The 13,232-nt window shown below is 43.9% G+C and overlaps 1 protein-coding gene across 1 annotated transcript in view; it reads right to left on the bottom strand.

Annotated features, from left to right (window-relative positions):
- Positions 1–479: 479 nt before the first annotated feature.
- ptgfr (prostaglandin F receptor (FP)) overlaps positions 480–13,232 on the bottom strand; it is a 33,945-nt gene continuing 21,192 nt past the window's right edge. Inside the window, exons 3-4 of the mRNA XM_039001153.1 lie at positions 780–1,040; positions 480–530 (exon numbers count right to left, since the gene is read on the bottom strand). Coding sequence (XP_038857081.1) covers positions 480–530; positions 780–1,040 — 312 coding nt within the window. The remainder of the gene's footprint in view (positions 531–779; positions 1,041–13,232) is intronic.

Below are 13,232 nucleotides of genomic sequence, written 5' to 3'. Positions count from 1 at the left end.
TATCTACCTAACACATTTGGCTGGCTAGTAAAAACATATTTCAAGCCATTTCAGTTTCGCTGTTGGCGTAGTTATTGAGTTTTGCCTTTGTAGGGCAGCATAGCCTAGGCCAGGGGTGTCAAACATATGCAAGGGAGTCCGATCTGACGGTGGTTTGAGTAAAACAATACATTTTGTAAAATATAAAATAAGGGGGAGGTGAACGAACTTGATATATTTAAAATGACTTAAACCAAATTGGAAAAAAAAACAATCCAGAAAACCATCGGACAAAAAGTACTCTCACTTAGGACAGAGACACATGAATCCAAAATGTGTTAAAAACACATTTTTAATCTGCCTACCATCTGCCAGACACAACAGCAACAGTGAAACAACAGAACAATTAATTTTTACCAGAGGAACACCTGCTGAGGCGATATTTCAATCACTCACTGAGCTGTAAAACAATCAATTGGCCTTGTCATTCTGCACATGCTTTAAGGGCTGTGAGGGACTCTAGAGCTACAGATGTCTTTAGTTCTGAGCAGCTGGGTTTATAAGCCATAACTGTCACAGAGAAGACAACATTGACATCTAGTGCTGATTGCAGAGTTCATCCTTTCAAGGTTAGGTAGTAAGGTACTAATAGGTTGGCTAGAAGCAATCAATAGGTGTCCATCAGGTGTCCATCTGGGTCCAGCCATTAAGTGTTTGTCATTGTCAATGATGACTAACATGCCAGTGTCTGTACATCTCATGAATGTACAGCACAATATTGTGTCTGGTAGGCCTCTGACATTTCCATCCAAGAAGAAGGAGTCTGGCTTACTGCTGATGGAGGTGCTGCTGGTCTCCCCAGAGCCTTTCACTGGGCTGCACTTCCAGCGGTTGAGGGGGTGGGAGTGGGACTTGGTGCTCCAGCAGCTGTGCACTAGCAGGAAGAGCTTCTTGAGGATGGCCTTCCACAGGAGGATGTAGACCCAGGGGTCCAGGATCTGGTTCCAGGTGCCCATGCGGACTGCCAGCAGCAGGCGGGCAAACGCACGCTCACCCTGGACCTGGGTGCTCAGTATGATGACGTTAACCCAGGAGGGTAAACATAGGACATTATGTGAGACTGAATGTAATTACTTGAAGGGAACCGTTGAAAATGTTGTTATAAGTGTTTAGTTCAACACTTCAAAAACACATTACAGTATACCCAGCTCTCTTGAATCAAGGGAAAATGACAAGGGATTTGCTTTCGCAGTGCATTACATTCTCATCTTAAACTACCACATATTACATTTTAGTCATTTAGCAGACACTTATCCAGAGAGCGACATACAGTTAGTGCATTCATCTTTAGATAGATAGTTGGGACAACCACATATCTCAGTCACTAGCTAGGTTTCCATCCAATTGGCAAAAGACTTTCATGCAAATATTTAAAAAAAATCTGCATAAAGAAAATATGCACATTTTCCTGCCAGTGGTGTGTTTCCACCAAACGGACTTGTTGCAGATAAAAAGCAGTATGTAATGACATGCAAAAAAAGTACATTTTGTGTGCACTAAGTTCTCATGTCCCGACTAAAAATCTAAAGTTCAATGTGTTTTCATTGCATGTTCAACTCTACTGATAGTTTTGTCACAAAAACTGTTGCTTTAAATATCAAATGTGCCTAATCTGCTCTAGGCACATGTGCTCTAGCCAACAGCTGGCAGAGAGTGCGGGTGGTTGTGCGGTTAGGCAAGTCTACATGATATTATTATGGATGAGAGTGAGAATATTTGTATTTGTCATACGGCAGTCAAGCATCGATCATCATGTGACCAGAATAAAAGCCTCAATATTTTTGGGAAAGTAGCATCAAGATAACGTGCAGTTTTATCACCACCCTAGTTAATCATGAAATAATGTATCTGTAGCCTAAAATTGTATGGAGTCCGAGTTGTAGTGGGAGGACCACACACCATATCACTTTACGAAAGGCACGTTTTTGTTTACTATTTGAAGAGGTAGGATTTCAGATTTTTTTCAGAAGATGGGAAGGGACTCTGCTGTCCTACCTTCAAGGGGAAGCTGGTTCCACCATTGGGTTGCCAGAACAGAGAAGAGCTTTGACTGGGCTGAGCTGATAGATGCCCTCCCATAGGGTTGGAAGGACCAAGAGATCAGAGGTGGCAGAATGGAGTACTAGGGTTGGGGTGTAGGGTTTGATCATTGCCTGACGGTAGGAAGGGGCAGCTTCTCTTGTTGCTCTGTAGGCAAAAAAACATGGTATTGTAGTGGATGCAAGCGTCGACTGAACGCCAGTGGAGTGTGCTGAGGAGTGGGTTGCCATGGGAGAACGTGGGAAGGTTGAACACCAGGCGGGCTGCAGTATTCTGGATAAGCTGCAGGGGTTTGATGGCAAGCAGGGTGCCCAACCAACATCAACTTGCAGTAGGTCAGACGGGAGATGACAAGTGCCTGGATTAGGACCTGCGCCGCTTCCTGTGTGAGGTAGGGTTGTACTCCACGGATATTGTAGAGCATGAACCTGCAGGAGCAAGTCCCTGCTTTGATGTCACTCCAAGGTTCTTTGCATTCTGGGAGGGGGACATCATGGAGTCTTTAACCGTGATGGAGAGGTCTTGAAGAAGGCAGGGCCTTCCCCGAGAAGAAGAGCAGCTCTGTCTGGTCGAGATTGAGTTTGAGCTGATGGGCTGACATCCAAGCTGAGATATCTGCCAGGCACGCAGAGTTGTGTGTCACCACCTAGGTGTCAGAAGGGGGGGGAAGTGGTTGAGTGTCAGCCGCATAGCAATGATAGGAGAGACCATGTGAGGATATGACGTAGCTGAGTGACTTGGTGTAGAAAGAGAAGAGGGCCTAGAAACAGATCCTCGCCACGTCACCTTGTAGGAGCGGCCTGCCAGGTAGTATGAAATCCAAGAGTGTGCAGAGCCTGAGACACCCAGTGGTGAGAGGAGCATCTGATGGTTCACGATGTCAAAGGCAGTGGATAGATCTTGGGGAATACACAGGAGAGAGAGTCCAAGCAGGTCATCCGTGATACAAGTAAGTATTCGACGTCCATCCATGTCTGAGGATGTCGGAAGATGATGTGGAAACCGGCCACTAGGGGCAACAGTGAGCACTGTTACTTTCAAGTAGGTTTTGCTAAGGCATTGTGGGCGGGAAAGGTGGATAGGCGTAAGCATCGGCTTCTTATTCCAAAGGTTGCATGTTCGAATCCAGCGATAGAAAGTTGTTTCTATTTTTGTTTTCAGCCTTTAATAGTTAATGCCTAAACTTAACCTTAAACAATTTGAAATTTGGAACAACGTCAAAATGTAGAGTTTGATAAACATGAATGAACATTAATTCTGATGTGAGACTGAGTTTGTACAGTCAGCTTTGGCAGTGCGGAGAGCCTCCATGACACAGAGAAGAGCAGTCTCGGTGGAGTGACCTGTCTTGAAGCCTGACTGGTTAGGGTCAAGAAGATCGTTCTGAGAGAGATAATGAGAGAGTTGGTCAGACTGGAAGTCTTTCAACTAGCTTGGAAAGACAGTACCGAGCAATATTGAAGAGCCCTCACTGCTGCTCGATCATCCTATTTTTCCAACCTAATTGAGGAGAATAATAACAATCCCCCCAAAAAACTAAAAAGCAGCATTTCCCAAGAGAGGATGGCTTTCACATCAGCAGTGATGAATTCATGAACATCTTCGACGAAATGATCATGATCATTAGAAAGCAAATTGTGACTCGTTTCAGGAAACAAGGCGTATGCCGCACGCCACAACTTCGCAGGAGAGCCATTTGAATGTAAAAAACAAAATGTTTTTTGGCAAAAATGCCTTTTGGAACATGTGAACTTTTATGCGCCTTAATAACAAATTTGTATGTCATGTAAATATGAATACAATTGTTAAATTACGAGCCTAGTTTGTTTAGCCACAGAAAAAGCACAGCAACCTTCCCGCTAGCCATGATTGGCTGAGATAATGAATTGGCTTGACATGCCGAGAGAGATGAGTTCGGATTGGTCTCCCATGTAGGCAGGCTTCTGTTTATTTGAGCTGGTCAGTATGTGTAGGTAATCCTGTCTAACGTGGCTTTAAAAAATCTCTGGCTATCTACTCCAATTTCAGAGCCCTCTCGTCTGAGTGTGCCAGAGCGCAGAATAACTGACGAATTTATGAACGCGCAACACCCGTTGAATATGGCCGGTGTCCGCAAATGTTGGCAAAAAAAGCATAATTAAACTGTTGCCAGCAGCAGTCACCAACGCTGTGGATAATATAAAAACAGCCTAACCAGCTCTGCTAGGGTGAGTAAAACAGTCAGTGAGCTGTTCTCATTTGTGCCTGGAAGTAGCTAGCAAGTTAGTCAATGTTATCCAGTTAGCTTGGGTGCATATCCTTGATACCATTTGAAAGGAAACACTTTGATGTTTGTGGAAATGTGAAAGGAATGTAGGAGAATATAACACATTAAATCTGGTAAAAAATAATACATAGAAAAAAACAACTGTTTTTGTATTGTTTTTGTATAATCATCTTTGAAATGCAAGAGAAAAGCCATAATGTATTATTCCAGCCCAGGTGCAATTTAGATTTTGGCCACTAGATGGCAGCAGTATATGTGCAAAGTTTCAGACTGATCCAATGAACCACTACATTTCTGTTCAAAATGTTGTATCAACACTGCCCAAATGTGTCTAATTTGTTTATTCATAACTTTTCATGTTCAAAAATGTGCAATCTCCTCAAACAATTGCATGGTATTATTTCACTGTAATAGCCACTGTAAATTGGACAGTGCAGTTAGATGAACAAGAATTTAAGCTTTCTGCCAACATGTCCTGGGAAATGCTCTTGTTACTTACAACCTCATGCTAATCACATTAGCCTACGTTAGCTCAACCGTCCCGCAGGGTACCCCCCAATCCTGAAGAAGTTTAAAGAGATGGGTGGGGCTAAAGCTTAAGAGGGTGTGAACGATGCTGAATGGGTGTAGACAAAGAAGATCTCTCCAGTAGGTGTACCAAGGCCATTTTCTCAAAAGTGAGGTTACAAGTTTATCAACATTCAAAGCAGAATTACTTTCCTATTGTTTCTCAGCTGTATTGCATGATGTACCATTTTCTAGCTGAGTCTCTACTTTTATCCAATGTAAAAAATAAATAAAAAACATTTTTACAGACTTCTCTTTGAATCTGCGAATCTCTCCAAAGCTCAGTTGTCCTGAGTCTGCACAGAACTGCCAGGACCTAGGATCAATGGAGACAATTAAGTGTTTTCATCCTGTATCTCTTGACACATTCATGAAAATAGTCATGGCCTCTAAACCTTCAAGCTGCATACTGGATCCTATTCCATCTAAACTATTGAAAGAGCTACTTCCGGTGTTTGGCACTCCTATGTTGAACATAATAAATCAATCAAATGTATTTATGAAGCCCTTCTTACATCAGCTGATGTCACAAAGTGCTGTACAGAAACCCAGCCTAAAACCCCAAACAGCAAGCAATGCAAGTGTAGAAGCACAGTGGCTAGGAAAAACTCCCTAGAAAGGCCAGAATCGAGGAAGAAACCTAGAGAGGGACCAGGCCCTGAGGGGTGGCCAGTCCTCTTCTGGCTGTGCTGGGTGGAGATTATAACAGAACATGGCCAAGATGTTCAAATGTTCATAGATGACCAGCAGGGTCAAATAATAATAATCACAGTGGTTGTCGAGGGTGCAACAGGTCAGCACCTCAGGAGTAAATGTCAGTAGGCGTTTTATAGCATCTCTACCGCTCCTGCTGTCTCTAGAGAGTTGAAAACAGCAGGTCTGGGACAGGTAGCACATCCGGTGAACAGTTCAGGGTTCCATAGCTGCAGGCAGAACAGTTGAAACTGGAGCAGCAGCACGACCAGGTGGACTGGGGACAGCAAGGAATCAACAGGCCAGGTTGTCCTGAGGCATGGTCCTAGGGCTCAGGTCCTCCGAGAGAGATAAAGAAAGAGAGAAAGAAAGTGAGAGAATTAGAGAGAGCATACTAAAATTTACACAGGACACCGGATAAGACAGGAGAAATACTCCAGATATAGCAGACTGACCCTAGCCCCCCGACACGTAAACTAATGCAGCATAAATACTGGAGGCTGAGACAGGAAGGGTCGGGAGACACTGTGGCCCCGTCCGACGATACCCACGGACAGGGCCAAACAGGCAGGATATAACCCCACCCACTTTGCCAAAGCACAGCCCCCACATCACTAGAGGGATATTTTCAACCACCAACTTACCATCCTGAGCCAAGGCCTAGTATAGCCCACAAAGATCTCCGCCACGGCACAACCCAAGGGGGGGCACCAACCCGGACAGGAAGATCACGTCAGTGACTCAACCCACTCAAGTGACACACCCCTCCTAGGGACGGCATGGAAGAGCACCAGTAAGCCAGTGACTCAGCCCCTGTAATAGGGTTAGAGGCAGAGAATCTCAGTGGAGAGAGGGGAACTGGCCAGGCAGAGACAGCAAGGGCGGTTCGTTGCTCCAGTGCCTTTCCGTTCACCTTCACACTCCTGGGCCAGACTACACTCAATCATAGGACCTACTGAAGAGATGAGTCTTCAATAAAGACTTAAAGGTTGAGACGGAGTCTGCGTAAATGGCCCCCTATCCTCTGGATATGTACCAAACTCACTAAAAGTGGCAGAAAATGCCAGACCTTGACAGAAAATGTAAAAAAAAAAAAATATTTTTTAAAATCAGCCTATATCGAATCTCCCATTCCTCTCAATTTTTTGGGAAAAAGCTGTTACGCAACAACTCACTGCCTTCCTGAAGACAAATAATATATATGAAACACTTCAGTCTGGTTTTAGACCCCATCATAGTACTGAGACTGCACTCGTGAAGGTGGTAATTGACCTTTTAATGGCGTCAGACCAAGGCTCTGCATCGGTCTTCGTGCTCCTAGACCAGTGGTTCTTAACCTTGTTGGAGGTACTGAACCCCACCAGTTTCATATGCGCATTCACCGAACCCTTCTTAATTGGAAAAATAAAATATGATTTTTTCAAATTCAAAACATAGGTATATATTTTACTGGTGCACAAAATGAACCGTGCATCAACATCAACACCGTGTGTTCAAAGAACAAAATCATCAAAACATGATTTTCACACAAAAACAAAAACATAATAATGAATATTTACTGCAAATCAGTGTGACTCTTGCTGTTGCCTTTCAGAGACCAGTTCAGAAATGCGCGGCTTCACCTTGGCAAGTGCCACTCTCATGTCATTTTCGCAACAAAGTCCTCGAAAAGGATTGCTCGCAAAGATATGTTGTAACAAACGGTATGAAAATCTCCAGAGCTTTCTTAGCAATAACAGGGTACGTTACCATTTGTTGACACCAAAACGTTGAAAGCGTTGTTGTTCTGAAGAGTTGCTGTTGAACCTGGCTCTGCTGAATTTCAATGATTTCATCGAGGTATTCATCATTGACATCTGTTGTCTCAACACTAAATGTGAACGGCTGTCTCACCCATGCTGGATATGACTCTCTTGTAGGGAAGTATCCGTCGAGAGACTTTGCAAGCTCATCTAAGTGCGTGGCAATTGCTTGCTTCAGTTCCGCGGGTACAGAAATGTCTCCGATTCCAGATACATCTTCGATCTTACTTACACAATCGTCCAGCAGGGGAAAGTTTGCGAAGTTATCGTTCTCTGTTCGTCGTTTCCATAACGGTAGCTTTTTTTGAAAAGCCTTCAGATTTTCCTCCGCTTCGATGATGTTGACTCCACCGCCCTGCATCTTTTGATTGAGATGATTGAGAGCTGCGAAGATATCAGCCATGTACGCTAAAATGAGAATGAACTCAGAATTCTTGAAGCAATCTGCATGACAATGTTGGTGCTCTTGCAAAAACAGGGCTAATTCCACACGCACGGCAAAAACACGATTCAGCACCTGTCCCCGGGATAACCACCGAACGTTAGAATGGTACAGAAGTACCTCGAATTCAGAGCCCATTTCTTTACACAGCTCACTGAAGATTCGGTGCCTCAGAGCACTAGTTCGCACATAGTTCACGCATTCCACTACAATTTTTAATACTTCTGCCAGTTTTGGAGGCAAGGTTTGTGTTGCCAACGCATTCCTGTGCAGAATACAATGCGTAACAATGATGTGTGGTGCATCGGCTTTCACTAGCGCACCAAAACCAGACTTTCTTCCCAGCATGACTGGAGCTCCGTCCAAACAAACTGCAGAAACCATATCCCACGAAAGATTGTTGTCGTTGAAGAAGTCATCCACAAGTTTCTTCACATCGGCTGCCTTAGTTGTTGTTGTAAGAGGCTTACAAAATAAAAAATCTTCCTTTATCATGTCGTCTTTCACATAGCGCACGAATACAGCAAGCTGGCTTAGATTGGAAACGTCTGTGGTCTCGTCGAGTAGAAGGCTGAATTTTGCCGGGCTTGAAATCAGATCTGCAACTACTTGAGCCAAGATGTCTTTGCACATGTCCTCTATTCTGTCGCTGATGGTGTCATTTGAAAGAGGAATTTGGGATAACTTAACTTCAGCCTCTTTTCCCAGCATGATATTCGCCATCTTCAACACAGCTTGTTTTATGAGTGTTTCACCAATGGTGTGTGGTTTGCCCTGCTTTGCGATCAGGTAAGCAACTTCGTACGATGCTGTGAGGATCGGTTTGTTGATGGGTACAAAGCCGAGAACAGGCAGAGTAGCCTTTTCATCGAATCTGGCTCTCTTCACCTTGAATTCAGCGAGCGTTGTGTTCTTGTATTTTCCATCTCCATGCAGCTTAAGGAAGTGTTCTCTTAGTTTTGCCGGTGCTAGACTAGAATTGCTCAACTTGGCATTGCAAATCATGCAGTTAGGACGCTGACTCCCATCACGTTCCGTTATACATGTGAATCCATATTGTACATATTCGTCCGACCACTTTCTTTTTTTGCTCGACATAGTAAGTATGAAGGGATTAAAATATTAAGAAAGAAATCACAAGACGTACCATCACGACAGTCACAAGTCGACTACTGAGCGCACCAAATTCCCTGCAGCACAGACAGGCCAAGCGATGTAGCGTGATCACCTGCAGCCAATTATGGCCAAGTGGGGCGTGTCATCACGAATCATATGAGTCGGATGTGTGTCTTGACCTCCGCCGAACCCCTGAGACTGACTTACCGAACCCCTGGTTAAGAACCACTGTCCTAGGTTAAGAACCACTGTCCTAGACCTTAGTGCTGCTTTTGACATCGATCACCACATTCTTTTGGAGAGATTGGAAACCCTAAGTGGTTACACGGACAAGTTCTTGCCTGGTTTTGATCTCATCTGTCGGAAAGATATCAGTTTGTCTCTGGAGGGTTTGTCCTCTGACAAATCAATTGTAAGTGTCGGTGTTCCTCAAGGTTCCATTTTAGGACCACTTGTTTTCACTATATATTCTACCGCTTGGTGATATCATTTGGAAACAATGTAAACTTTTACTGCTATGCGGACGAAATACAGCCCTCATAGCCTGGTCCCTCTAGGTTTCTTCCTAGGTTCTGGCCTTTCTAGGGAGTTTTTCCTAGCCACCGTGCTTCTACACCTGCATTGCTTGCTGTTTGGGGTTTTAGGCTGGGTTTCTGTACAGCACTTTGTGACATCAGCTGATGTAAAAAGGGCTTCATAAATACATTTGATTGATTGACTGTACATGTCAATGAAACATGGTGAAGCCCCAAAATTGCCTATCCTAGAAGCATGTGTTCCAGACATAAGGAAGTGGATGGAGGCAAATGTTTTACTTTAAAACCTGTTGAGGACAGAGGGCGCTGTTTTCACTTTGGGGGAAAATCGTGCCCAATTTAAACGGCCTCGTACTCAATTCTTGCTCGTACAATATGCATATTATTATTACTATTGGATAGAAAACACTCTCTAGTTTCTAAAACCGTTTGAATTATATCTGTGAGTAAAACAGAACTCATTTTGCAGCAAACTTCCTAACAGGAAGTGGAAAATCTGAAATCGATGCTCTGTTCTAGGGCCTGCCTATAAATGTCCTTGATATATATCAGTATACATGCACTTCATACGTCTTCCACTAGATGTCGACAGGCAGTGAGAGAAGAAATGGAGTGTATAACTTGATCTGGGGTCGAATAAAAGCTCTTTGCATGACGTGTCACCAGTTTCCTGTTTTCTGGAGAGCGCGTGAAGGGACCTGGTTTTGCCTTCTGTACAGCTGTCGTTATAGACGACTAATATCTCCGGCTTTGATTTTATTTGATACATGTGACAATATCATCGTAAAGTATGTTTTTTCAATATAGTTTTATTAGATTATTGAAATTTTTTCTGGACGTTAGGCGTGTTGCGTTGTGTGCCTTTGTTCAGGAAGGAGAGCTTCGCGCCACTTTGCTAGCTTTCCGTGCTAATTGACTGGAGAAGAGGACATTCTAAATCCAAACAACGATTGTTCCCGACAAAGGACCCCTTGTACAACATTCTGATGAAAGATCATCAAAAGTAGGACCCATTTTATGATGCTATTTCATATATCTGTCGAACATGTGAAATAGTCGTTTGCGCCCAGATTTTGGGTACTCTCTCGCTATACCTAAGCTGGATGTCGTAATGAAGTTATTTTTAGAATTCTAACACGGCGATTGCATTAAGAACTAGTGTATCTATCATTTCCTATACAACATGTATTTTTTAGTAACGTTTATGTATAGTTATTTGGTCAGAATAGTTGAGTGCCATAAAAATATCCGCACATTCTGGGAAAAAGATGTATAACCACTGATTTCAGCTCTAAATATGCACATTTTCGAACAAAACATAAGTGTATGTATAACCTGATGTTATAGGACTGTCATCTGATGAAGCTTATCAAGGTTAGTCAAAAATTATATATCTTTTGCTGGTTTATTCGCTATCGCTAACGTGCCTATTGCTATCGCTAACGTGCCTTGATGAATGAATGCGGTAGTGTGGTAGGCTATTGTAGTAAGCTAATATAATGCTATATTGTGTTTTCGCTGTAAAACACTTAAAAAATCGGAAATATTGGCTGGATTCACAAGATGTTTGTCTTTAATTTGCTATACACCATCGATTTTTCAGAAATGTTTTATGATGAGTATTTAGGTATTTGACGTTGGTGTCTGTAATTACTCTGGCTGCTTCGGTCCTATTTGTGACGGTAGCTGTGATGGTAGCTGCAATGTAAAACTGATTTATACCTCAAATATGCACATTTTTCGAACAAAACATAGATTTATTGTATAACATGTTATAAGACTGTCATCTGATGAAGTTGTTTCTTGGTTAGTTTGGTTGGTTCTTGGTTAGTTAGGTTGGCTTTGTGCATGCTACCTGTGCTGTGAAAAATGTCTGTCCTTTTTTGTATTTGGTGGTGAGCTAACATAAATATTTGTGGTGTTTTCGCTGTAAAACATTTTAAAAATCGGACATGTTGGCTGGATTCACAAGATGTTTATCTTTCATATGCTGTATAGGACTATATGCTGTTAATGTGTGAAAGTTAGATATTTCTCAAAAATATATTTTGAATTTCGCGCCCTGCACTTGAAGTGGCTGTTGTCATATTGTGCCCGGCTTCGGGCTTGCAGCCCAAAGAAGTTAAAGTTGTTGAGGGAGATAAAAGTCTCCAACTTCAGAGATTTTTGCAATTCGTTCCAGTCGCAGGCAGCAGAGAACTGGAAGGAAAGGCGGCCAAATTAGGTTTTGGCTTTAGGGATGATCAGTGAGATACACCTGCTGGAGCGCGTGCTACGGGTGGGTGTTGCCATCGTGACCAGTGAACTGAGATAAGGCGGCGCTTTACCTAGCATAGCCTTATAGATGACCTGGAGCCAGTGGGTCTGACGACGAACATGTAGCGAGGGCCAGCCGACTAGAGCATACAGGTCGCAGTGGTGGGTGGTATAAGGTGCTTTAGTAACAAAACGGATGGCACTGTGATAAACTGCATCCAGTTTGCTGAGTAGAGTATTGGAAGCTATTTTGTAGATGACATCGCCGAAGTCGAGGATCGGTAGGATAGTCAGTTTTACTAGGGTAAGTTTGGCGGCGTGAGTGAAGGAGGCTTTGTTGCGAAATAGAAAGCCGACTCTAGATTTGATTTTGGATTGGAGATGTTTGATATGAGTCTGGAAGGAGAGTTTGCAGTCTAGCCAGACACCTAGGTACTTATAGATGTCCACATATTCTAGGTCGGAACCGTCCAGGGTGGTGATGCTAGTCGGGCGTGCGGGTGCAGGCAGCGAACGGTTGAAAAGCATGCATTTGGTTTTACTAGCGTTTAAGAGCAGTTGGAGGCCACGGAAGGAGTGTTGTATGGCATTGAAGCTCGTTTGGAGGTTAGATAGCACAGTGTCCAAGGAAGGGCCAGAAGTATACAGAATGGTGTCGTCTGCGTAGAGGTGGATCAGGGAATCGCCCGCAGCAAGAGCAACATCATTGATATATACAGAGAAAAGAGTCGGCCCGAGAATTGAACCCTGTGGTACCCCCATAGAGACTGCCAGAGGACCGGACAACATGCCCTCCGATTTGACACACTGAACTCTGTCTGCAAAGTAGTTGGTGAACCAGGCAAGGCAGTCATTAGAAAAACCGAGGCTACTGAGTCTGCCGATAAGAATATGGTGATTGACAGAGTCGAAAGCCTTGGCCAGGTCGATGAAGACGGCTGCACAGTACTGTCTTTTATCGATGGCGGTTATGATATCGTTTAGTACCTTGAGCGTGGCTGAGGTGCACACGTGACCGGCTCGGAAACCGGATTGCACAGTGCAGAAGGTACGGTGGGATTCAAGATGGTCAGTGATCTGTTTGTTGACTTGGCTTTCGAAGACCTTAGATAGGCAGGGCAGGATGGATATAGGTCTGTAACAGTTTGGGTCCAGGGTGTCTCCCCCTTTGAAGAGGGGGATGACCGCGGCAGCTTTCCAATCCTTGGGGATCTCAGATGATACGAAGGAGAGGTTGAACAGGCTGGTAATAGGGGGTGCGACAATGGCGGCGGACAGTTTCAGAAATAGAGTGTCCAGATTGTCAAGCCCAGCTGATTTGTATGGGTCCAGGTTTTGCAGCTCTTTCAGAACATCTGCTATCTGGATTTGGGTAAAGGAGAAGCTGGGGAGGCTTGGGCGAGTAGCAGCGGGGGGGGCGGAGCTGTTGGCCAAGGTTGGAGTAGCCAGGAGGAAGGCATGGCCAGCTGTTGAGA

This window comes from Salvelinus namaycush, chromosome 9, assembly GCF_016432855.1.
Source record: "Salvelinus namaycush isolate Seneca chromosome 9, SaNama_1.0, whole genome shotgun sequence".
NCBI lineage: Eukaryota > Metazoa > Chordata > Actinopteri > Salmoniformes > Salmonidae > Salvelinus > Salvelinus namaycush.
Note: the sequence above shows the minus strand (reverse complement) of the source record. Positions and strands in the feature narration are given on the sequence as shown.